This window comes from Apostichopus japonicus, chromosome 21 (genome assembly GCF_037975245.1).
Source record: "Apostichopus japonicus isolate 1M-3 chromosome 21, ASM3797524v1, whole genome shotgun sequence".
NCBI lineage: Eukaryota > Metazoa > Echinodermata > Holothuroidea > Aspidochirotida > Stichopodidae > Apostichopus > Apostichopus japonicus.
Window position 1 is genome coordinate 3,343,623 of NC_092581.1, and position 27,108 is coordinate 3,370,730.

The following is a 27,108-nucleotide window of genomic DNA, read 5'->3' on the forward strand; positions in this document are numbered from 1 at the left end:
ACAATGACCTTTAGATGTTTACGCATGTCATTAGGTATATACCTCATAAAAACTACTGTCCTACTTTTACTACAAACTTGCATTATTACGGCACTATTCATCATTGTACCTACGTGTATTACGTACACTGTAGCTCCACCTAAACCAGTCAACGACATCTATCCCTTTCACAAAGTTTACATACGACCAAACATCTTACGACTTAAGCGTTATATATAGGACGCACGGTATGCTGGTCACTCACAACCCAAACTCTCAGCATATAATTTAATTTGAACAAGATCCTGTCACTCTTAACTGACCCTGTGAGAGATGAGAATCGTAAATGGATTCAGACTTTCCGTTTCATATTATTATTACTATTTCGTTATTTCTTTTCCTTTTTTTGGTTTCCCTGATCAATCCGGTTGGTATGGTGCTATGTTACACCATATGTATGCATTGAGAGAGAGAGAGAGCCATTAACGTGCAGTTTACTCAGCGAGAGGCGGCCCTGGTTACTGGATACTCAAATTCGGTGTGTATTTGTGCTCCCTTGTGGAAAGGTGATAAGACTACAGGGAGGTTTCCCAGTGTAGATTCCATTCTACACAGTTAGGTTTTCGTACCGTTATTTATGATACGAACAGCGAAACACTATAGTAACCACTGATTTTATAATACAGAAATATAGATAAGAATACAGAAAGGGTTGAGTTTTCGAAAGACATACCGAATGACAGACCAAAGGAGAACGGTCATACAAAAATGGAAGAAATACCTTCTCAAACGGCTATGTTTGAAGTGTCAAAAAAAGCGTCGTAACAAATTTTGATTTGAAATATTACAGATCCATATTTAAAACTTGAAGTATAAAAAGAATTTAAAAACTGAAATGTAAGGAAATCAAAATCAAACGAAATTAAAGGAATTAAGTGAAATGAAATTAATCATTCAAAATGGTCAGTAATTTTTCCAATTTATATATTTTGTAATCGTTGCTTTTTTTTCATGAATTTATTGAGACTTTCTATGTACAGTATGATGCCTGTACGCATAGCAATTTCAGTCAATTTGTGTAACAGTTGATGAAGCAGTCACAGTAAACCATACTGTGTTAACTCGTACACATTTTATATATCTGATGATCTCTGCCAAAATAACCGTGAAAACAACGCATTAAATCATCCCATTTCTTTTCCACAAAAATATAATACTTAGAAGGTAAATAAGTTAGCAGAAATGACGAGCAAGTCAATATATGTCTCACTTGTTCGATTTTTCAGTGGCAGATTCTGATGTTTCCATGTAGACGTCAATTAGAGAATGTTAGATCATCCATTTTATGCCTACAGTTAACTGATCCATTTTCTTGTTATCATGACTATTAAATCAAGATGTTGTCATTAAATGAAATGGATGGATCGGGATGACAAGCTCAATGCACCATTGTTGGAAAAGGAAAGTTCAAAATTTTGTAGGTTAATGGAGAGGGAAATTATGTCATTATTCATGGAACAATTTTTCAATCAGATGAGTTTTTGCTTCATTTTTGAAAATATTTTTGCAGGAGCATTATCATCCATGGTTAGAATATCAGGAACTGGCATGTAGCCATGTGCCCCCCTCCTCCTCCCCCACCATTTTTTCCCTTTAAATTTCTAGCTCAATAAAAAAAAAAGTAAGGTTGTATCTACATAGATAAAAAGTTCTGTTGTAGAAAACATGACTACAACATGAATACTTTCTTTATTAGTAGGGTTGATCTCCAACTACCCCCCACCCCCATCTCTCTCCACCCCATCTCTCCCCATCCCATTTCCACCTTATTCAATTTCATGGGGGATTCGTGGGAAATTTAAATTTGATCAAATTGAACCGAGTGTAGGCCTACGAGACAGCATTGGCCACTCACTATAGAGCTGTCATAGTGTAGGTTTTAATGTATTCATAGGCTGGGAATTGAGAAAATATGTACAGAATTTTAGATAAGTTTGTCTTTATAAGTACTCTTGTTATTGGCTGACATTGTTAAATTATACAATATATATTTGCTATGCAAGTGTGTCTCTTGAAATGTACATCAAGAATGTGAATAGCATGAATCTATAATATCCATGTATATATTGCATATCGCATATCTATGAAAACAAAAATTCTTCCGATAGGCCGAATTAATTTCAACAATATGCAGACTCCTAAGGATAATTTCCAAAGGGATTTGAAAGCCTTGAAATATGTTGTTGTAAAGTTAAATTAGTTCCTGAATTTGTCTACTTTGCAGCTCTATAAATCCAGGAGTTTGTACAGCCTGATGTGTCTAACGATTATATATTAAGAAGTATAAAGTACGGTGTCATTGGGTTATAGTATTAGTAATGAAAACACACACATTAGAACAGATCTTCAAAATTTGTGGGAAAAGTACTAAATCTGATAAACTGCCAAGCAACTTTGCGGTCTACAATTTTTTTTCTTGCATCTGAAAATACTAAGATTAATTACTGTATGTATAAAGGATAAAGATCGCTTTTCTTCATATCTTTGCTTAAATTTGTAAAGTATTACACCTTGCTCAAAAAAAAAATTAAAGTTTGTTTATCAATGTATGCAAGGTACCAAATGACTAACTGTACAAACTAATTTCATTTTTTACTAATTGACTACAGCATATCCATATATATGCACTGCAACACTGTAATTAATACTTGTAAACTAATTAACTCACTATTACAAACTAATTAACTCACTACCCTATAAGATCATCACAATTTACAGAAATTAGGTATTGGAGGTAAGTGGACCGAAGAAATTATAATTTGTTTGTCTCCTCTGAACCAGAGCACACGAAGCACAGACATGTGTTAAGTATAAATTAAGGTGTACATAAACTCTTGTGAACCAGACATGTCCACAAAGACATTTTCAAAATTCATAACAATGCAGTGATAACTACTATACCACACGCACAACCTTTTATTGCGTGCATACCAAAATAGCACCGATTCAGTTGGTTGTTACTCGCTGACCATACAAAAAAAGTACTTAAGCTTTTGTCTGTACAGTGTTAGGATTAAATCAGCACAAACAATCTTCACGCCAGCCTTTATTCAGAAGGAAGAAAATAACCAGAGGCTATGCAGATTCTTGTCTGTTTCTCTGGGAACCTGTTTGCCTCTTCTTTTATACATTTTCCAGGCTTGTTGAAAATAGCAACAATTGCATTAATTCCCAATACACTGTCGCAATTTTATCGAAAGGCATTCCTGGGTCCCAACCGAAGGGAACTGCAAAACAAGACACCTTTCACCCAAAGATGTATTGTTGTACGCATGCAACCATTACTAAGAGCTATTGAACAAACAATAATACTGTGAGGTCTCACATTAAATGCTTACAAACTGTGAACATATGTGAAGATCAATTCGTATTAACCTCTCAGTTAAATACAGTCACAGAATTTTCTTCTTTTTCACCTCTTTCAGATCCCTCTATTAGTTCAATATACCAGAATATATACACATATTATATGATATAAAAAAAACTATTCAGAGACATTTCTTTCAAACAGAGAAAGGCAGAACCACATAATTTTCTTTCGCTTAAAAAAAAAACACATGGTGGAGTTATATGGAGATAAATGATGCTGGCAGATAATGGAGGGGGAGAGATAGGGCCGAAGAGCGGCACTTCACAAATAAGGATTGTCATCTAGGATTATTCGTCATAACACATGACCCTCTTTTTTTTTTCATAACCTTCATTAACGTTCCTTTTAATTGTTTCCTTTGAAACAAGTGGTCTTATCTTCCTCTGGGTAAAATTTTGTGAAAATCCCAGTCAGTAATTTCACACAAAGCATAGAGTTTGTGTGATCACCTTTTAGAATGTTCCGGTTAGGTTCTTGGAGATCATCAAGATGGCGATCAATTTGTGCAGGGTTGCAGAAAATACAAGTATGTACCAAAGGTGCTGCGAACATGATATACCACAATGTAGGGAATGCCTCTGGCTTGTACAGTACTGATGTAACTCTGTATGTCAATGCCACATATATATGCCTATTAATTGCTTTACAATTAGCATGCCAATTAGCATGCCAAATATGTCACACATATGTGCAGGGATGTGCTCATACCAGGTGCCCCGGGGGGCTGCTCCTGGCAGTTCTGAATGCCGCCCAGCACCGGTATTTTTAACATTTCCACCCAGCACTATTTTTTAGTATTAATTTAACAAATTTTACAATTACCAAAATATGGGTGAATACAGAAATAGATCCAGAATAAGAAAAGATAGCACCATTTACCATCCAAGCATACGTCATTTGGAAAAATCCCTTAGACCGCTCCCAGGATGTGAATCACACTACATGCCGCACAAATCCGCCCGGAACTCAAATATTCATGAGCACATCCCTGAATGTGAGAACCCATCTGATTCCTAACATGCAGTTAGGCCTACAGAAGCAACCCTTTGAGGGGTGTTGGGAAACCATTCCCCCTCTCCCAATAATAATTGGATCAATGTTTTGCATGACTGATGTTACAAACAGCAGCACTTTCTAGGGCATCAGTCAACTAATGATGAGAAATTTACGATGGTTTCAATGAGTGTAGAAAGGACAATAAGATACAGGTTATCAGCCTCTCTGGTCGATCCTATGCATATATATACGTTAGGTTCGTCCTAGGCAACGATTGAATTAGGCTGCTATACCACTTAGCCTACACATACTACTGATCATGTTACGACCCGAATAAAATGTGCAAGCATGTCTGATCTGTACGTATTGAAAAGTTAGTCAAATCATGATGAGGAAATTTAAAATCTAGTAGGGCCTACTTACCACTCTCTTTCGCCTCCTCGCAGCATAATTAGCATAGTTGGTACCAGCCATATTCCAAAATTCCAATCGGAAATAATATTGTCGTGGACAACACACAAACTATAAAAGTAAAACCCAATTTGAACGTGGCTTTAATAATATGAATCCAACAAGTGGTCTCAAAAACGAAAGGCGATGCCGGTCCCTGGGGATAAAACGATACTGCTTTTGTGATCAACTGACGACCTTCCTTGTCAAACAATAACCGCACTTTCACAAAGGATTTCGATGGCTTTGAGCAAAAGGTGAAGAAACAGAATATTTTGACAGACACCAACTGTTGTTGTCAGATACTTGCCAATCTGAAGCGGATTATGCTCGTCAGGCTAGTATAACCCTAGCCTTCGTGGAAGAAACGTCTGCTGCCGTATCATACAAGTTATAAGAAACGACAACGCTTGTACTATTTCCGGGTTTGTTTGTTTTTTGGCGAATTTCGAAAATTACAATTGTGTCGACTCCTTCCTTATATGAAATTAGGCACGTTTTATTTCCTTGAAAACAAACAATAAATTGGTACCCGTATATCGAAGAGATTTTGCAAACCAGCAGTCACTAAAGTGACTTAGACAACCGACCGAGTTCTATCAGCTTTAAAGACAGATGGTCGAATGCTGACAGCCTGTAGTTAGAGAGCCTACGTCGCTCCTCTAGACAGTCCGGTTCTACGGTTTAAATAGGCCAAACCTTACCTGGCTAGCCCCACTGTAAGATCAGAGCCGAAAAGAATGTACACGGAAAATGTAAACAGTGGCAGGCAGTATTGACTGATAGACCAAACAATTCTTCAAAGAGAATAACCAGAAGCAATTCATGCACGCCTGTGCTTACAACACAGAATGGTACTACAATTCAGATCGATAACCTACTTAGCGTTATGAATTGAACAAGGTCGCCACCCTTCTCGATAACTTGCCTTAATAGATGGCGCTTACCATTTATGGGGCGATACAGACATTATTGGTCCGATGAATCAACGACTAGTCTACGGTAATTATCCAGTGGAATAAGATGTAACTTAAGTGATGGTTTGCAAACATTTGAAAGTACAAGAACTCCAAGTTCATTTAATTGTGAAACATATTTCGTGATGGTAAGAAAGGAGATTAGCGCACTGGAGGTGTTGCTAATTATACCGCAATGTTTAGATGGACTAAATGTGTTTCTAATGCGAATGTCTCTCGCGGAGTCTAGAATGCGATAAAGGATGGATAAAGGGAAGGGCGAGGGGACTTCTGAATTACAATTCTCTCACAGTTTGAGTAATACTTAAATGTCCAGCCGCCTCCACGAGACAAAACAGATTTAAAAGTTATTTCTCCCTAATTCGTTTACAATGTCCTCATGTACCAATATTTAATACAGCGCGCGTATTTAATAGATGCGTGACTCCTATAATTTAACACACAAATAAAAGGTTAAAGCCATTACCCGCGCGGGCCGGCACGCAAAATATGACTAGTTACAGCGCGTTATACACAATACTAATGAGTAAGCGAACTAGCGCGTATGTATGTGTGAGGACTTCGTTTGACCAGTGATATATTACAGCGCGCGCAGTATACAAAATCATTGAGCTGTCTCGAATCGTCACTGAGTAAATGCATGGTAATTGTCTGCTTAGTTTAGCATTCATTGCGCCTCGTACGCATTTTCATCACATGCACATTAACCATAGGCAAATATAGATAGCCTGTACCTATGCACGTGGCTTCGATATACATACATGCGCGCGCCGAAGCGAGAAGCTTCTCGCGTACACGTTGAAGGCGTAAATACCCATTACGTCATAGATGTAGTCAAAATAACAATGAAACTAATGCAACATAGAAGTTAAGTGTGTAACACGTTGACATTATACATCCCGTATGCATATTGCAATCTTGCTTGTCGTGGAAACCTGCTGTGATCGTTAGCTCTCATCTCAAGTAAGTTTAAGAAATTTTATTCCAATGGAAATAATATAGTTTTATATATAAATGTTCAGTGGATAGAGGCCTATACTTTGTTACCCCGTTTCAAGATTGAACATTCTTTTCCAACATAATTATGTAGGCCTCATGAAATGAAAATTGGGTGCGTTGCTCGCAACAAAATCGTGTACGCAGAACCATATAGGCTTGCAGTAAGTGTACGTTGAGAGCACACACATGGTATATCGTTACTGTCCACTTTCCACCATGCAACTTCACTCATTTACCCATTTAAGTAAATCATTGTGTAATGTTGGTTTAAGTTTAACAGAAAATAAACAAAAAATCAGCAAAAATGTCTATTAAAAGACAAAAAATGAACAATAATCATGATTAATTGAAACATGCAACATTGCGTTTTGCAGGTCAACACCCTCTTTATGAATATTAATAAGCATATTCAAAATATTATGTAAAGCGACTTAATCTGGCATTTTACTGGAAACAACTGACTTTCAGCAGACATTATTTTCAAATAATATTCCATTGTTTTCTACCTATACAGCATGCCTACCAATCGCCTCACCTCTCGCTCTGTTGATGACCTGGTGTCAGTCAGCCCCATCGACTCACCGGTCCTTGTGTGGACTCCGGGATCTTTGGCTGTGAACTCCACATCACCAGCCCAAAGTCCTTCCCAAAGCCCTTTCTATGTTGCCCGTAGCAACCAGAGCAGCGCCACTGGTACGCCTTTCCTTCCAACTCCACCTTGCTCTCCAAAAAGTGGCCAATTTGGTGAGTTATTAAAGCTCGGTTTCATTAGAACATGATAAGTATCGAGAAGGAACTCGCCATTTTAAGATGCATACTTGAAATGAATAGAAAATGAATATATTATTTTAATTATGTATATAAAATAAAAACATGTAAAAATTAAATAAAGAACAGGTTTCTGAATGGTAACCTCGAGAGACTTAATATATTACAAAAAATGAAATGAAATGAAATGAAATGAAATGAAATGAAATGAAATGAAATGAAATGAAATGAAATGAAATGAAATGAAATGAAATGAAATGAAATGAAATGAAATGAAATGAAATGAAATGAAATGAAATGAAATGAAATGAAATGAAATGAAATGAAATGAAATGGAATGGAATGACATGACATGACATGGAATGAAATGAAATGAAATAAAATGAAATGAAATGGAATGGAATGAAATGAAATGAAATGGAATGAAATGAAATGAAATGAAATGAAATGAAATGAAATGAAATGCAATGAAATGAAATGCAATGCAATGCAATGAAATGAAATGCAATGAAATGAAATGAAATGAAATGAAACGAAACGAAATGAAATGAAATGCAATGCAATGCAATGAAATGAAATGAAATGCCATGGCATGGCATGGAATGGAACAGCAAGACCTTCGCTTTACCAACTGAGCCTATCCAGCCCTTAAATGGTGGCGATATAGCTATTTAACCATTTCTTTGCTGGGCGTGCCATGCAGAAAAGCCACAGTACCTTGTTCACCATGTAACCAGATAGCATTCCCTAAAATTTCATTCGATACAGCCCAGAAAATAGAAAAAATAATTGCTTTGCTCTTTGCAAGTTTTTATTTAATAAAACCATGTTCTCCTTCAATATCCAACATTAAAAGCCGTTTCCCTTTCTCTAGCATCAAGCAAACGGTCAACACCGGAGTCCTACATTGCCAACACTGATGTCAATAATGATGATGACGTCAGCTGCTCTTCTGCACTGACACCGAGGGAGGAGGGCCAATCAGCAGAAGATCTTTATACACCCTTCTCTACACCCCTTAACGGCAGTACGTCTGATAGCTGCCTCTCAAGGACCACTGAAGAAACTTCCTTCACGCCGTCCCACCCGCCATCTGAACAACATCATGACGAAATACCACACCAAAACACTCCAACCAATCAAATGGATGATGTCGAGTTACGTCATTTTCAAGTGACCAATGGAAAGAGTGCAACAAACGTCTTCAGCTGCAAGAAGAGGATTGATGATGCCTTAGAAGCTCTTGAGGTTTCTGATGAAGATATTGACTCCACAACAGACTTGGACGATCACTTCAGCTATGAGGAAGAAGATGACTTCAGCTCTGAGGAAGCCGATAATCTTCATTCGGAGGATATGACGTCACCAATCACTTCAAAGCCTCTACAAGAGAGCAAAAGATACCCAAAAGGAGATGTACATGTTGATAAACAGACTAGGGTAGGTAACAGTAACGGTTTATGGGACTCCGAAACACTTTGAATAGATGACGTAAAGACATCGATATTGAAAGATATACTCATATAATAGCTAACCCACCGAGGGTGTAGGCCAATACATATACCATGATATAAAAGTATCCTAACACGATATAATGATATAAAAAGTCTTTAAAATCAAAACAATGTGTCTCTCACATAATTGAAGTTTTTTTTTAAATAGTTGATCTGTGTTTCTTGCAGTTTGTTAGGCCATTTATTTTTCTTGAACTGTTCATAATGGTGGGACTTAATATCTTTCTCTTTGGGGGGGGGGGGGGCGGAGAAAACCCGTTTTTTTTGTAGGGAATTACCTAACAGCCCATCATTCGATGCTCGTAAACAATTCTTATGTATTCTGTTTGTTTTACTTATGTGTTACTCTACAGGTACATGCTACAACCTCAAACAAGAAACTACAGCTAATAAACTTGGATTTCGTACCAAAGCCGCCAACTCAACCTCCATCTGGACCTGTCTCTCGAAGACATCACAGCAGAGCCTCTCGTCAAGATACAGAAGCTCCTAGAAGGCCATTCTTACCTAATATTAAGCGTCAGCTTGGAGTTAACAGGATCGATGCGAACCAATCAAACTGGTTGGAGACCTTACCGCCCTCACCAGAATCACCACAGTTCACCCTTCCTCCAATTTCAGGAGTTAATATGCCACGCCCACCAACACAGCCACGCCCTCCAAACTCCAACAGCCGTAGACAGTCGACCAGGAGAAAGTTTGGTCGAAAGATCGGTCCTGGTAAAAATGTCAGGACCGACGGTAGGCGTGACTGTTAGTCACGCCTGCCTGCTTCGTCGGGGTGGGGTGGGTGGGGTGGGGCATTGGCGGGGCCGAGGGAAGTGGGGGTGATCGGGGGAGTGGCAGGAAATAGGAGGGGAGAGACAAGCCTATGGGGGGACTGTAGTTACGCCTACATTAATCCCATCTAAGCAAAGGAAATACAGAAAGAGGGGAAACAGGAGGAGGAGAGAGGGGGAGGGACATTTTGACAAGACAAAAAGAGGGCACTGATTAAAATGCGTCCTTAGTATGTTGTCCTTGAGGAATCTGGGTGGTATGAATATTCATGTCATGCTAATAAATTTCGACCAATCATCAGCCTAGAATTAACCATTTAAAAAATAACCATTTCCAATTTCAGACCGATATCAATCATTCGCGATAGAAGAAATCAGTGTTTTCAACTGCGTGGTAACAGGAAAAACGTGGATTGTGACTGAAAAAATATGTTAAGAGCGAGTCCTGAATTGTGTTTGGAGAAAAAATCTGCGCAATCAAAGAAAAAACATCCAAATGAATCAACAAATCCAGTGCTTAGATAGAAGTAAAGATCCCAACTCAAGGAGAATGGTCTATTAATAGCAACAACAAAAAATATATTCCTTGTATAAACTAAAATAGATAAATTTGGTTTTGAATTAAACAAATATGAAAAATGAATATTTGTAAAAATAAGCACTCCAAAACGAGTGTCTTAAGTAATTTCGAATAATTCAATTCCTTGTACCAATATAAGTAAATAACAATCCCTCTTCCATAAAGAATTAAAACCTTCATAGTTTTACCATACATAGCAATCTCGTGTTAAACTAGCATCTCGTCTCTCTGTTTTCCTATACCGGTTTGTCAGTCTGTCTGTCTGAATGTCTGTCTGTCGGTCTGTCTGTCTGTTTATCCGTCCGTCTGTAATGTCTCTGTCCGTGCATCCATACTTGGCATATTTCCCCTCACCCATCGTTATAGCTGTTGTTATATCCGTTTGTGTATCTCTCTCTCTGTGTATGTATCTCAGTGTAAGTCTAACTACATGTCAGTTTGACAGTATGTTAGTTGTTTATCTCATTCCGTATTTGATGACACTCACTTTCTTGAAAGTCTTTCGGCGATAATTACCGTCTTCACCTGCCCCGTCTCCAACATGAGCGGGTCCGTTCATTCGTCCGTCCGTCCGTTTGTTTATCTGTCGCTTGGTATGTAAATCCTATAAATTCTTATAAAAAATTACAAGTCAAACTGTCCGTTCTTATGTCAGTCAGTATGTCTGTAGGTCTTGCTTATTCCATTCACTTCCTCGTTAGTCTTTAGGTAATGTCTGTCTGTCTGTCTGTCAGCCTGTTCGTCCTCTGCCCTCATCTACAGCTCTTTTCGTTGATATGCCATCGTATAGGAACACATGTCAATTATGCACGTTCCTCCATCTGTCTGTCTGTCTGTCTGTATGTCTGTCTGTCTGGTATCAGTCTTGATACCATGTTAGTTTGTGTCTGTATGTCTACCGGTTGGTATCTTAACGTATCGTCCGTTTTAAATAAAAAACAAATCCAATGGTTTTTACAGGCTAGTCTACAGATCGAATGAAAAGATAATTCTGAAGGAAAACTTATTAATTTTATCATTGGGAAGTAATTTTTGAACATAATGGTATTCTAAACTGCTCTGTTGTCTTAAATTTCAATGTACGTAGATTACTCCAAAAATAACAAATTCAATTTCAACATTTTATCACGTAGAATTCGCTTCACTAAAATATCATTCCATTCCTCCACTTAAATGTATCAAAACATCTGTAAACGTATCTTTCAACTTCTTTCAAGCACTATCTAAAAAAGTTGCATTCTTTGATTTTCAACAACTGCGCATGAGCTCCATGACGTCACATCCATCTGCCGCTCTGGACGAGTTTAAACATCCAAAAACCAGAACATCGGTTTTTAAGTTCAGTCAAGTTTGAATACACTGTTTTTCTGTACGCGATCGTCAGAACGGTCCTGATTGGTTTAATTTTTGCAAGACTCGAAGACACGAATCTCTCTTGCATTGGTCACGTGATACTAAATCTACAGGTTAATGTTCATGACATTAGGTACTCACATCTGTACTTGATTCTTTGGTTGGTCGATCAATTTGTCACATATAGCAACACATAAGTTTAAACTATATTGTCTCCTCTTTCTCCTCCTCTCATCTGATACCATTCTCTCCTCCCATGGGCTACTATACCTCCTCTCGTACCCCGGCACCTCCTGTTGGTTTACATCCCCATGCATGACTTCTCTATAACGGCTATCGGTCGGTGGAGATTTGGCGGTCTGTAAGTTCTGTTGGCGGGAAAATTGAGTGGCACATAACTCCAAAAACGAGAAGAAATATGGGTGATATTTTATACGTTGTAAATATGAAAATCAATTCAATATATTATATAATTCTTCACCTTATTATTTTATATTTAACATTAAATAATGTACACGAAAGGTGAAATATATTTGCTAAATCATTGAAAATGTAAAGAACTCTTATAGCCTTGTCTCCTGCTCGTACCTTAAGATTTCCCGTAACTCTTTTTTTCCATAAACAAATACCGTTATACAATGTATTGACACCGTTGCCATGTGCCTCGATGTAAATCTGCTAAATGTTGGGTAAATTTCGTTTGCCTTCCCCGTCTCCTCTCCTCCTCCCCTCCCATCCTCTCCTCCTCTTCTCCTCCCCTCCTCTCTCCTTCTCTCCTCCTCTCCTCCCCTTCTCTCCTTCTCTCCTCCTCTCCTCCTCCCCTCCTCCCCTCCTCCCCTCCTCCCCTCCTCCCCTCCTTCTCCCCTCCCATCCTCTCCTCCTCTCCTCCCCTCCTCTCTTCCTCCCCTCCCCTCCCCTCCTCTCCTCCTACCCTCCTCCTCCCATCCTCTCCTACTCTCCTCCCCTCCTCTTCTCCTCCCCTTCCTCTCTTCCTCTCCTCCTCCCTCCTCCCCTCCTCCCCTCCTCTCCTTTTTCTCTTGAAACACGATAAGTGATTCGCTGATGTCACTTTTGATATACGACCTTCCTAATGAAAAGTAACAACATGGACGCCGCCATAGAGCGCCAATTATTTTGTATAATTTTCTGTAAAAGTAAAACAGGGAAACGTTTTCCTGACTAGTTATTACACAGATGCCATAATAATAATATTCTTTAGTATGTGTTCATTGCAAGCCCCGGGCTTAAATTCTCCTTTAACGTTTTTCTTGGCCTCCATTTTTTTCCCCCGAAAGCAAGCGATTGCATATCCAATCCAACAGGAATACGAGCTGTGTTTGTCACGTGAACAGCAGATGCCTGCATATTTTAGATGTTTCACAGAAGACCGAGTTTCTAACGAAAGCACCTTACCCCTACGCTATTCCCCTGTCAGAGGCCCCTCCCCCTGTGCCATACTATCAATACACAACCACCGCCCAGGTACCGGTTTTGCGAGAAGATCAGTTTAACAGCTATACATTCTAGCTTCATAATTCTCGTCTTCTGTTCCTATGCCTTCTTTTAATAAACGAATTTGTTTATTTCTCCAAGCAACTTTGAGAATAAGTACGATTGTTAAGTCGTAATTTAGCTGTTTTATAACACCGGAAGCAACTGGCAGCTTACATCAATTATCGAACATCCTTATGTGATAGTGCACAATGTATGGAAAGTAATGGTTCCCAATGGAGTTGTAAATGTTCCTTAGTTCGCTTTAGGAGAACGTTCTACAAATGTCTTTGTCAGAATCGATGAACCATTAGTTTAGGATACAATAGACATTTCTAGGGAAACTGCTTTATTTTTGAGGCGATTGTTATATACATTTAGTTGACGGAGCTTGAACGGTTATAGCCTACACGCCAGTTACATTATCTGAAAACATACATAAACTTCACACGCAATGAATTTTTTTTGCGGTCAATCTATTTATGAAGTCGTATTACTTTCCCATTTTAATGTGTTCAGTGCAAGCCATTCTGCATTGAATTATCCACACGCTTAATGAAATAAAATGTTTGCAACTTTTATAGCGTCGTATTTTGTCTTGCTAGCACGTGGTCATTTCTTCTGAAGGGAATTTATGGTAAGTTAGGCCTATAAAGAGAAGAAAAAGAAAGTTAACAATTTCCATGGACACTAAATAACTGATGAAACTATTAAAACATTGATTTGTTGACAACGTTTAGTTTTGAAGGGTGAAAGTGTGTTATTAACGGTGTTAGATTAACTTGTGGTTTGTGTAAGGAGAATGAGAGGGGAATACATGGAGTTGCAGATCTCATCTCCTCCATGCCGGAAGTGATTGTTGGGTCACTTCTGAATGCCTCTGGTTCGCTATCTTAACAATTTTGACCGTTGACCTCTGATCTTTAACACCAATCACGCAGGCAATGAGTTTTCATGGTCGGGCACCTATTTACCAAGTTTGAACGTGATCGGAGTTACATTGTAGGAGGAGTTCGCGACACACATTTTTTCGCAGAATCAGTAGGCCAATTTGACCTTTGACCTCAATTGACCTTTGAACCCGACCCTAAACACCTAAATCTGTCCTATCTTAAAATTTGTCTCATCATTCTCTACATATCGTCTGGTTAAATGCCTGTTTCCAACATTAGAAACAACACAGCGATCTCACTAGTCTACAGTTGGCCCTGCTTATAGAGCAAAGTGACACCAACTAGTTCAATGCCATCCGCGGTGTTCAACACACCTTGTGTGTTCAACACACCTTGTGCGCTTGCTGACATGGTGCTTTGTTGTCAGCGCAACAAGTTCGTGCAGTGTTAGCCTATATACTCTATGCCACAATTGATAGGTTGCAAGAAAGGTTAACAGACAATCCCGCCTAAGTATACTAATACTATACGATACATTTATCTCATATATACAATTATCGCATGAAGTGTAAGCACAGCGTTTGTTACTGTGTTGTGTCGTATCGTATCGTCTATAATGTGAGCGAGGCTTTATATCACTATAATCCGGCGCATTTTACCGTGCGACAAAATTTGAAATGATTTCAACCTTTTTTTTTTAATTCTTTTATCGTATCGTGTCGTAACATATCGTGTACTGTGTGAACCGCAGCTTAACTGATAAGTCTAAATAAGTAATTACGAGGCAAGAGATATTACTTCACATCCTATCAATGTCATTAGCATGACAACAGATTGGCTCTACATGGGCGCATTATACAAGTGACACATATAGTCATGTAACTAAATGTTAGTAATCAAAATCACCCAACGGCATTAAGACTCTGACAAATAAGCCCCTTATTAACTAGCTGTACTGTATAATCTTGTGAGACACAAGTTTAACACTTTCATATTTCGAGACGTATTACATTGACTATAATACCGTGAAAATGCCATTGACTTCATAATTAAACCTAATGAGTTATATACGCTACATCACTCAAGGAACACATTTTTGTCATGTTAAAAAGTATGGTTCGGACCTAATAAGCACATTAATAAGATAAGACTTTCCTTCGGTAGTATGTCATTTCTATTTAATGCGATCCCACAACCGTGCGTGCGTTTCTATGGAAACACAGAGCCTGAAAAAAAAAAAAAGATCACGCTCATTTTTTTGTCACGCGGAATATACAAATCGAGAAGATATCGTGCGTACACCACACGGATGAATGCGCGTGGTCTTGTTCGCGATTACGTTAATGGCATGCGTTTGAAAAATACCCAACAAATGTTTACGTCAACCCAATATTTTCGTATTTTGGACAATGAGTAAGATAATTTAAATAATGCCTTTATCGAATCCTTTCTCGCCGTCGAAATTACGGCAACGAAAACAGCGAAGACGATCAGAAAATGCGGAGACGTCACTTTCCAAGAAGGAAAAGAACAAAATAGACAACGCGGTGTGGCAGAAGTTTTGGGAAAATTCAAGAAGCACAGATGGTAACTGTATGGGCCTAGTTTCATTTAGCCTATAACGGTTATAACGTGTAAACGGTTGTTATAGCACGTCGCTGTGAATGAAAGTGGGGGGGGGGGGGGGGTCGGGTGTAGGTTGTGGCGTACTTAAGACTTTGAACTGGCGAATTATTGTCCAACTGAATTCCTCAATATATTACAGCCTAAGCCATATCGTGTGTTATCTAGCCTACATGCGTATATTTATATTAGACGTATTGTGCAAAGTTAGGGACATTTTTCCCTTGCTTCGAGAAGTTTGACTCCCGACCATTATATTATTTCTATTTCTGTTACCGGAATCTGGTCAACCCGTCTATGAAATCTCATAGCTGAATCGATAGAATTAAAGCCCGACTGAGCAAAACCAGAGAGATTGTCATCACCGCTATCTATTAAAATAACATTATTGCCCTTATATACAATCGCAAATTTACCGTTATATCATCTTACATTTTTGAAGGGGCTTAATTGACAGTGCTATCATGGTTGAGTCATGAAATTTTGCCATCGTAATTTTGTTTTCTTTCTAAATAGTCGGAGGAATATTTCTTGTACATGATTGATTATAATGTCAAAGAATAAATAATTAGCTCATTACATTAATTGAACAGTCACTGAATCGGTCTATGATAAGCGAAAAGCCCTGTATTACACGTACATAACAAAAAAACAAATGCCAACTTCCATTATAAATTTCGATATTTTTCATAAAAGTGGTGGGGTACTTCTGAATCAGTTCCATCAAACTGTCAACAGTTTTTGTTCTTATGGGGTATTTGTTTAATACCGATACATATCTTAGTTTGTCTGGCTTGCGTTACGTACAGTATATAGCTATGAATATGGTTACGAAGAGATTGTTATGCGATAATTCCCTCTGAATATTTAATGGCGCTATGAGAAACACTGCAGTTCTAATAACAACACTGACAATATCGGTTTCCGCAAACAAAAAACCTTTAAAGAAAAATCGAAATGGAGAATAAGTTGGACTTAAAATACCAAAGGCGACACTTCTTCCTGATCTGCGGAGGCGTTTGTTTACAAAATATTGGAATTAGTATTCAAGACATTGTTCGGATTACGTGGAGGTTAATATCCTGCAGCGAAAACAGTATGTTACATTTAGTGCGCAAGCGTGTTCTTATATTTTGTAGACTAATTCTCAGACCGAGCTAACTCCAGAAATACTGCAATATTCCTGCTAAGACTTCAGTGTTTTGAATAAATAAATTACCTCTCGTGTTCAGCTTCATACCAGTTGATCACAATAACAACTCAACCCCGTTTCTAATCTGCGAAAGTATAGGTTAAATTGTTGATCAACGCTGAATGAAAACCAACAGGCAATTTTAAGATTTTTGACTTATCTTTCGTGACCCCCCAAAAAAGGTTGAAAATAAAATGTTTCATAATTATGATATTTGTATTCTTTCAATGTTATCTTCGTTTTAAATATCATTTTGGTAATGTTACGTAACTTTGTTCATCACTTTAATAGTTCAGTTTGAAGGCCGCCCTCTAACACCCGCTCTGCCGTACAGTAAGGACTTTGGTACTTTTGATCTGACCCTCTGTGAGGGGCGTGACGGAAGATGCATAGTTCTAGTTGAATACGACCAACGGATTTTCTTGAATGGAAAGCAGGTAAATCTATTCTTATTTTACTCTGTTAGTTAAATGTTTATATGTTCTAATTTCTTTTAATTGTAAATTACGTTTGAGTGCCTCATGTAAAATTAGCGTTTTGCATCGCTTAATGAGTTTTGCCCTTGAAAGTTGAATTAAAATAAATAGTAAACATATCGCTACCTGCAAACTGAAAAGCATGTTCAATCCTTTTCAGGTACAATAACCTCGTGATTTTATCCTTTCTCATATTAAGCACACTTTGAAGCAATTCCGCAACCCCTTTTTTTTGGTCAAGTTTTATTGATCTCACAGTAATATTCATTTCCAATAGATTTAAAGAAATGTGTCAGGTATTTTAGAACTATGACACATTTTTGTGAATCTTCCTTTCTCCGACCCTTTTATCTCCTTTCCCACCCCTCCTATTAGACCCCTCCCCTGGATGATTTTAACATCTTAGACCCCCCCCCCACCCACCCCACACACACACACACAACCAGCGAAAAACATTTTAATTGCGCTCATGGTACAGCATCCATAACATTTACTAACACGAATAGCATACAAGTGTTGCGGCATTTTTTCGTCTACATCGATATTTTCAGTATCACACACTATGTCTATTTTTCTATTACTTTTCATGTTTTCAAATTATACCAGGTTTACATTTCGGATAATGGGGCAGTTACTGACAACAAAGGATTATCCGATAGAATCCTTTCCCAATGTTTTCAAACTGTCATGGAAGCTAAATATGACGTAAGACAAAAGGAGGATGGATATAAAGAGAAAACTAACAAGAGCAGTGTTCCCACCAAGAGGAGATCTGAATCGTTATTGAGAGACAGCGGTATGGATCATCCAGAGGTCGAAAAAAGAGGAACTACCCCCCATCTAGCAGAAAAACCAAGTGTGAGATTCCGTTTAAACCCGGAAGTACAAGAAGGCTCTCCAGACCAGCATGCCTTGCGAAAACAGAGGTACTTTAGTTAACTCCATCAATGTTATCTATGTACACACCCACCGCAGCTTCTGCTCTATTTTTTCCACTTTTGTGGAATATTTTTTTTACAAAAAAAAACTATTCAACGAAGCATTTCCAATGATTTTGTTTCTCAAAATAACGACTTTTTTTTTGTATCCGTCATTTTCTTCTAACTCTTTTACAGTCTAAGCCCTCGAGATCTTACTATGGAATTACACCGTCTGGAATCTTACTTTAGCGAGAACATTGGCCAACTCTGTAGCCTGATTGTTGAGTTGTCTGATCGACAACACGGCGACACAGAGAGCGCAAAGTCAGAGGACTATGCCCTCGACCAACATGCCGAGTACCTCGTGAATATGTTGAATCGCCTCTCGGATCAGTTCTGTTCGATGGTCGGTCTCAGCTCGACCCTACGGGAGGACGCCCCGGAAGAAGTCTCTGGATGCGGCGCTCTCGGAGGTAACGATGATGCAAAGGTTGAGATTGGTAATGGAGAAGAGAGTTCCTCTGAAGAAGGGCTCGTCTTATCGGTATGGTCCAGAGAAGAAGCAGACGATAGGTTGAAGAATGAGAGTAATCATCGACCGAAGAAGGATAAAATGACGTCAGAAACCAGAAGTGACATCATTGAGAGCCTGCGTCTCGAAAATCGAGAGCTGAGAGAGGAGGTCGAGGCACTTGATGGGGACATGGCCCGAGCGCAGCAGTTGCTGGAGGATTTGGAGGGTAGATTAGCGGTGACCACTGAAGAACGAAATGAACTACGGGAAACGCTTCAAAATATGTCGGTTCCGGGTGACGAGGGACATTCTGATGACATCGAAACACAACTACCAGATACAAAGACATTGTTGCTGAATTATTTTGAAGATGATTGTAGTCATGACACAGCATTTTACGCGGGCAGTGATGATGATGATGGTGGTGACGAAGCAGGGAAAGACGAAACATTTGTTGGTTCTGTTTCCAAGAAAGCGATGGTCGGCGGGAGTGGAAAGTCCTTAAAATATGAAATAAGGAGACTGAGGGAGGTTTACGATGATGTTGGTAACTCGTTAGAAATTCTTAACGAGGAGAACATTCTCTTACGAGCTAACACTGTTTCTTTAAGGAAGGAGAAAGAGTTCGTACAAGGTCGGCTGGACCACGAAAAGAGGCGGAACGTGGATTTGAGCAGAGATGTGGAAAGGTTGGATGGTCTAAATGCAGAATTGGGAGAGAGATTAGCGAATCTGGAGAGAGAGAACGGCGTCATGGAAGTAGAGTTACAATCACTGAGAGAGGGTCAAACGGAAAAGGCAGCAACCGGTAGAATACTGGAAAGAAAACTAACGGAGAGCAAAGCAAATTGTCGTCTGTTCGAGGCGCAACACGCTGAACATCAGAGAGAAATCGAAGAGGTCGCTAAGAAACAGTTAGAGGAAACTGCGCGTGCGTCACGTATGGCTAAGACTAGCGCAGCTTTGGAAGTGGAAGTAACGGAACTACGAAACTCTAATGGAAAGTTAACAGTTGAAAATCATCTGTTGCGCGCAGAAAATGACGCAAACTGCGCTGCAAGAGGGAAGGCGGAAAGCTTGACACGTCAATTGGAAGAAGATTTGAAAATGACAAATGCTGAAAGAGACGGTGCTCTCGAAAACGAAAAACGTCTCTCTAAGCGGAATAGCGTCTTACAAGAGACAATTTCGACATTGGAGGACACTAACAAGGAACTATCGCAGAAAGTTGTGAAATTAGAAGCTGCAAATTCTGTTCTCGGAGAACAAAATGGTGACTTGAGAAGCAGATTAAAATCCGCCGAAAGCGGAATAATTGATTTGAAAGAAACAGCTCACGATTTGGGATTTGAAAATAAACAACTCAAGGACACCGTCGTGGGACTAAGAGAGAGAAATTCGGACATGACGGCCCGATTGGAACTTTGGAATAGGGAAAATTCGGATGTGAACGGAAAGGTACATCGCCTCGTCCGAACGAAAACCGAACTTCACGAAATGTTACGGAAATTGAATGGATTAAATAACGACATTGAGATACGATTTGAACAAATGGATTCGGAATACGCAGATCTGGAAAGAAAGTTAAAAGGATCGGAGGATATTTTGCGAGTCAATCCAGAAAATTAAAATATTTGCCTCAACTTTTCTCCATATGTCAACCATGGAAAGTTTGCTCCATAAAGGTTCTCAAGTATGTACCGCGTGTGAGAATTTATGATTTAACGAATTGTTGGAACTGTTTGGGTCAATTCTTGATAATTATTGGTAAGAAACTTGGTTTACAAACTCTTCTTGAAAAGGTAACTGATTACTTAAGACTCAAGTTGCAGGCGTTTTCAAATACATTTTTTTGCAAGTTTGTCTATCCAAGAATGTCAAAATGTTTCTTCATGTTTTTGAATTTCATGAAGCATTACCACCGACAATTTATTCTCTAATTTTAAAAATATATATTCAATGTCTCGGAATAACTTGGAAGGGGGAGGGGTCAGAATACCCGGCAACTTCCTTTGAGAAAAGTCTGAAGCAATTGCAGCAAATAATGTTGACCTCTAATGACGAAAACGTGTTAACTCGGTACCGTAAACATAGTGCGTTAAGAAACTCTTATATTAAATTCAAAGATGTTGTTCGATGACAAATCGATACTGTTCGATACTATACCTGCCCTAGTTATAACCTACAACTCCTAGTTATAAATCTCCTCCCATGCACCCACCCCCACCAACCCTGCCTATTCATAATCTGCAGTTTTCTATCTTTTTCTTCCCAAATGTGTATTTATTAGAGAACCCCAATGCAATCAGGCAACGTAGATTTGTCATATTTGAGGCCGCACTAAATAAACATAAAAACAAATTTCTTTGAACTGTTTACACAGAGAGGCCGCCAAAATGTCATAAATGTTACGTTAATTTCACCAGTGTGTAATCAATACATAATGATTAGCAGTAAATTGTTGTTGTTGTTATTCTTCTTATTGTTTCATAACGACTGCTTTCAATGTATTGAATTCTGTTCGTCCCTGTTGTTGTAAGTGAGTTTTTCTTTTCGCCACAACAATTAGAACGTTCTGGTGTACCGCCATCATTTTACAGCAGCCTTTTTTTTTCATGAAGAAATGTCATGAAAAGTCAAGTTCCTTCTTTACAATAGCGTAACATAATAAAGATTGAACATGCGGTGTCCTTCAGGTGTACATATAAGGACCTCTGCTGTTCCTAATTTATATGAACGACATTGTTAATGGTTCTACAAAGCATTTGTTCTGCAGGATACAAGCATTTTATAACATTCCATACTTACATTCACAATGAAATGAAAATGATTTTCAATTGGTTTAAAGAGGTTTTCTTTATTACGTACGGTACCGTATATCACTAAAAAGTAATCTTATGGTATTTCACCCAACGTTGGTTACATTAAAATACGGTGGGTTGACAAAATGAAGTGTTTTTATTGGGGGGGGGGGTGGGCATTTTTCTGGATGCGAACCTCGAGTCCTGGGACAAACAACCGACATATGCACGGGAGGATTGTTTTGTTCTTGTACAGATGAGGGGGGGGCAGTAGTATATATGGTGGGAGGGTCACCGCCCACCCCCACCCACTGGGCCCGGCTTGGCTACGTGCCTGATGAGAGTATGAATATGCCCATGCTTCTGACGTCACCAACTGTTTGCATAAGAAGTCTGAAGCCACCGGCTCTCCAAGCAATAGGCCTATCTTCTTAAAAAGGACACGTGCTTCATGAGTAATAATAATGACGACAGACACACGGTGGTAAATCAGCATATTATAAACTATATAGAGAAAGTTGCGGAATCCTATAAAAAAGACATTTACTATGGCTTTCCTCACATAGAAATGTTATCAGACCAAGTTTGACATAGTAAAAAAAATGTGTATGGGAGGAAGATATATCAACCCCTTTTCTTACGCTCCATTTATTCCAAATAATATACAGCCTGCATGCTTGCTTTGCTGTACTCTTACGTATATCCTTCACAATTTTGTTGCATCATTACTTATGTTGGTTATATTATTAATTAGAAACGGTTTTGTGAACCCATAGGTTTGCACAGAAGTTGTCTTACTTGACCTAGTTTGGGCAGTCTGCATTCTGACATACACACAGGACATATTCTATATAGATGTAAGGGCAGAGAGAAATTTGAAATCTTACATCGAATTGAAAATCTTACACCACTATCTCTATGACGTCATCGTGTGTACGACTAAGGTAGGGCTAGTCAGGGTTGACCCCACCGGTCCTCAGTTTTCATGTCTCTTTTCACGCCAGGGTGCGGTTGGATGTTCCAATCTCAGTTCTTTTATACACACAATCATATATAGGCTAAGGAGGGGGGGGGGGTGGGGCTGTAACGACTTGCCGGAAAAATATAACCAACATTTTTCGCGCGCTCCGAAGAAGATTTTTTTTTAAACTATTGATTTCCTTTAGCTACATCATTACAATTATTTTCTTTCAGTAGGTGCCCGAAAAATTCTCAGCATATTGCCAGAATATTCAAAAAAATATTTGGTTAGGGGGCCGCAGCCCACCCTCCCCCTCACCCCCCCCACCCCCTCTCATCCTACGCCTATGTACACAATTACCTACACACGGCTCTATGTGGTAAACAGTTTTAGTGGTCTGCTTCTTTGCTTCTTTGTTTGGTCTTACTTTCTGACAGAGGTGGTAACGTTTAGTACGTGCAGAGCTGGTCGATATGAACATACTTTTCATCTGAATTCCGGTCCTTCTGCTAAAGTCTTTCTGGCGATGTAAAAACTCACCACCCTTAGACTCCAGTCCGAGACTAGACAAGCTTTTCATCGGGAATTCCGATCAGAAGTCACCGAGTTTCTTTCATCTATTTTCCCTCCTCTTACTCCTCCTCTTCGCCGAGTTCAGAAGCCGGAAAGCTAACCGCACTAAACCCTGCAGACGAGGCAAACTTTACGCCGACCGATCAGACTCCAGACGCCTTCTTGAACGGCAACGCTTGAGCTCGCAGAGTGTATATAAGAGTCTCGCATTTCGTTGCACGCAATTTTTGTACACGAAATTATTGAGTAACATCGATCCGATGAGAGAAAACCAAAAGGCGAAGACGAAAGAAATTGCTTCTACGCTTGAAGCAGGACATTTTCAACAGGATTTTACGCAAGTCGCCGTTATCGACGTAGGTGGATATATTTACGAAACCACCCACGCTCGATCCGTAGGCTATCGCGGCGAATCAGGCTAGCGGTGAAATATCAATTTTAATATTGACGCAGTAAAATGAGTTATATATGTAGGTAGGCCTGTATACGTTACGAAGAGAACTGTTCATTGGTGTAAGTAGCTATATCACACAGATCACAATATGTATGTCGAGTGTACATGGGGGGGGGGGGGGGTTGGGGGAACTTATATGGTCATGAATATACATATCACGTCATAATCGTATCATTTACACGAAGCTATATATACAATGGGTATAGATGCTTCTCGATCCTTAATTCAATCCCAACCTTGACGTAAGCCACACGAGAATTGTATTGTTTTAAAGATGAAAATTGGAGACGCGGGCATGTACTTGCGGAAGAGGTGATCTTATCAGTGCCCCCGCTTTGTGATGTAATTCCGCAATGGGGTGGGAGAAGGGGTGGTGGGGGTGGGAGAATTGGTGGGTGGGTGGGGTGGGGGGTAGGTTGTATGCTTGAAGGAAGATAGTGAGCCAGTATTTGTACACAATAGGTCTTGGAAAAACGTGACAAGTCTTAAGGACATTTCTTTCTTTCTTTCTTCTGTAAATATATGTCTTTGTGTATGTCTTTCTTGCTTTATATGTATGTCTTTATGTATGTATGTCTCTCTTTATGTATATCCTTCTGTATGTCTTTCTGGATGTGACCTTTTCAAGGAATCAACCTTTCCCCCAAACAGCGCTCTATAATTGCTCCACCGTATTGAACCCCTGACCTGTATTACCCCATGGTATCAAATTTTCTTCGTCTTCGACGAGAATTTATTTCCAAGAACGGATGTGTGTGTGCCATCACTTTCTATCTCCGCGTAACCAGCGACATGGCTCTGTGCATAATTTTTCGACAGCGCGTCGATGGATCGTCCGGGTTAGTTCTACCATTGACTTACATGCGCAACTGATTAATAATATTTTGTAACTCACCGACGTGTCTAAAAGTTACAAATACCGCCCATTTATGCAACTACTCTTTAAAATGTCATGTGAAAAACAGTACGCGTATACTGCTACACACATCAGATAGGGAAGGAGCTAAGCGTTCAATATCGGAGTATCACAATGGGCGGTGCTTATTTGGCTGTAGTGTAAGGAGTTGTTCAACACCAAATAATTAAAAACATTAGGAACTTGTAAAATTTTGAAAATTTTGAACTTTGTAAGCTAATTCGTACTAAGCTCAAGACGAATTAATTTAAGACGTTGTATTAATGATAACTGCCCACCCATTTGTTTCTTTCCAAAATTTTGAAGGTCCAGACTTTCTGACGTTGGGACATGAATTAAAAGAAAAAGCAACGACACAAGCGCTATAAACTACGGGTAAACCCTGTCTACTTTGTGGCATTGTAATATGAATGTAAGACCTTTCTCTGCTGCACTATAAAGAAATATTGGAATGTAGCGACGATGTTCACATTACCCACACTGGATGTTTACGGCATTATAATTCAATTATAATGTACGAGAATACATAAATAAATAATAAATAAATATTGACCTATATGGTCCGCCGCATGAAGGGACTATTCGGCCAGTTCTGGTCAAATGTATAACAGTAATGGGATCTGACGTTTCCATATCCCAACAGGATATTCTTCAGAGAAAACCTGCAACGAGAACAAATTACTAAACTAGATATACATCGGATAGAAAGACGACTAGATTCGACCAATGAACAACGAAAAGAGTCTAAATCAGACGACTGTAACCAAGGAGATGAATCAACTAATTACTGGAGATAAACTGTGGAGAAAGGCTGTAATAATACGTGTTCATGATGTAAAACGAGGCGAATGAGTAGAATTAAATGTGGTATTAGGAAGGAAGGAAATGACAAGTGAAAATGTTGCAGATGGACAGAAAGTGAGCTGAAGAGATGAGGAGGAGGACGGAAGTGGATATAGGTATGGAGAATGAGAGAGGGGGAGGGGAGGGGGGAAGGATCGAGCGGATGTTTAGCAATTCACTTCTTGGATTTCAAAACAATTGGATTGCATGGTGCGAAGGAGTTGCTTCCACAGTCGTTCTCTGCTGAGGGCGGACTGTATCGGAGCGGTTGGCCTAGAAATTATATGACTTTTGATAAATAACGGCCACTCATTGGACGAATGACTATTACTCTCCTTGAAGACTTACTACGAAACTTAAATCTTCTGCAAGAACGATGAGGAACGAACTACTACTTCGACAAAGACCCCCCCCCCCCCCACGAGTCCCATCGGCTCGTTTTTCTGACCTTCAACATGCTATTGTAAAAGCGTCATTTTCCTTGTCGAGTTATTCTAAGATAGGAACTTTCGATATTCAATTCCCATGCCCCTTCCCAATTTCCTACCCCCTCCCCATTCCTGACCCTATACCTGACCGCTCAAAACAGAAAAAGAACACTCACCTTTCTTCATGCCAGAAGTTTGACAGATGACATGGTGTAGTTTTAGAATTCTAATTCAACATTGGAGGGAAATGGTGTTCTTTCAAAGAGTTTGTCGCTTTTATATTCAATGACCAATACCCAGTGTCGTACTAAGTTGGGCCGGAGGGGGTTCTCCCTGTTACCAGTCAGGGGGATGCCATGCCATAGCCCGAAACAATAAAAGGGGCGGCTCGCCTGGGTATGCCCTTAGACTCCTCCCCAGGACGGTATCGATCCCCTCCACGGGGTGACATAGGAAGGATCCGTCCCGGGTGCCAACCATAGGCGTAGGAAGGGGGGGGGGTACTGGGGGATGCAGCCCCAACTAAATATTTTTGTGAAAATTCGGGCAATATGCTGAGAATTTTTCGGGCACCTACTGAAAATATATTGCAATGTGTTTTTCAATGGTAAACTTCATTATTATTGTAACGACTTCCCCAACAATTATAACGAGTATGGAGGGTAATAACACGGCAAATGATTGTCTGAATTGATATACACATTAACTCGCTGAACGCGCGCGGAGCGCGCGAACAATTGTGGTTATATTATTCGGGCAAGTCGTTACAATTCCCTCCCCCCCCAATCAAATTGGGTTCCTACGCCTATAGTGCCAACTATTCTAGGTACACAACTACCATTACCGTATACTGTACAGAACTGAATTCAATATACGTGTCGTTAACTTATAAGGTCCTCCAAAATTAACAAGCATTATCTCAAAATGTACTATAGAAGTTCGTATATGAAAAGGGAAACCTATAAAGGCCTAGAACCGTACTATTGGCAAAGCAGTGAAGACTATGGTATAGGCCCTTTGGGACAAATATGCCATACTATATACGCGTATTAATTCGAATATATACACGTATATATAAGCAGCCAATCAGAAGGCCGATTTATATGGTTGGCAAGTAGAGGTGACACATTTACCTTTGCATCGTTATGTCTTGCAAGAAACACCTGTAACGATTCGGACGTAACGCTTGCACGTGCTA

General features: G+C 39.4%; 3 protein-coding genes across 3 annotated transcripts in view; 2 read left to right on the top strand and 1 right to left on the bottom strand.

The window, feature by feature from the left end:
• LOC139962463 (four and a half LIM domains protein 3-like) overlaps positions 1-5,678 on the bottom strand; it is a 221,373-nt gene extending 215,695 nt beyond the window's left edge. The window contains exon 1 of the mRNA XM_071962439.1: positions 4,829-5,678. Coding sequence (XP_071818540.1) covers positions 4,829-4,879 — 51 coding nt within the window. The 5' untranslated portion in view covers positions 4,880-5,678. The remainder of the gene's footprint in view (positions 1-4,828) is intronic.
• A 1,038-nt stretch (positions 5,679-6,716) lies between these two features.
• On the top strand, positions 6,717-9,886 carry LOC139962464 (uncharacterized). The gene is made up of 4 exons (XM_071962441.1): positions 6,717-6,795; positions 7,346-7,575; positions 8,474-9,039; positions 9,467-9,886. The coding sequence occupies exons 2-4, from the start codon at positions 7,347-7,349 to the stop codon at positions 9,869-9,871; spliced, it is 1,200 nt and encodes a 399-aa protein (XP_071818542.1). The 5' UTR covers positions 6,717-6,795; position 7,346; the 3' UTR covers positions 9,872-9,886.
• Positions 9,887-15,544: 5,658 nt separating this feature from the next.
• Positions 15,545-20,698, top strand: LOC139963146 (uncharacterized). The gene is made up of 4 exons (XM_071963691.1): positions 15,545-15,796; positions 17,316-17,461; positions 18,107-18,426; positions 18,616-20,698. The coding sequence occupies exons 1-4, from the start codon at positions 15,640-15,642 to the stop codon at positions 20,561-20,563; spliced, it is 2,571 nt and encodes an 856-aa protein (XP_071819792.1). The 5' UTR covers positions 15,545-15,639; the 3' UTR covers positions 20,564-20,698.
• Positions 20,699-27,108: the final 6,410 nt, after the last annotated feature.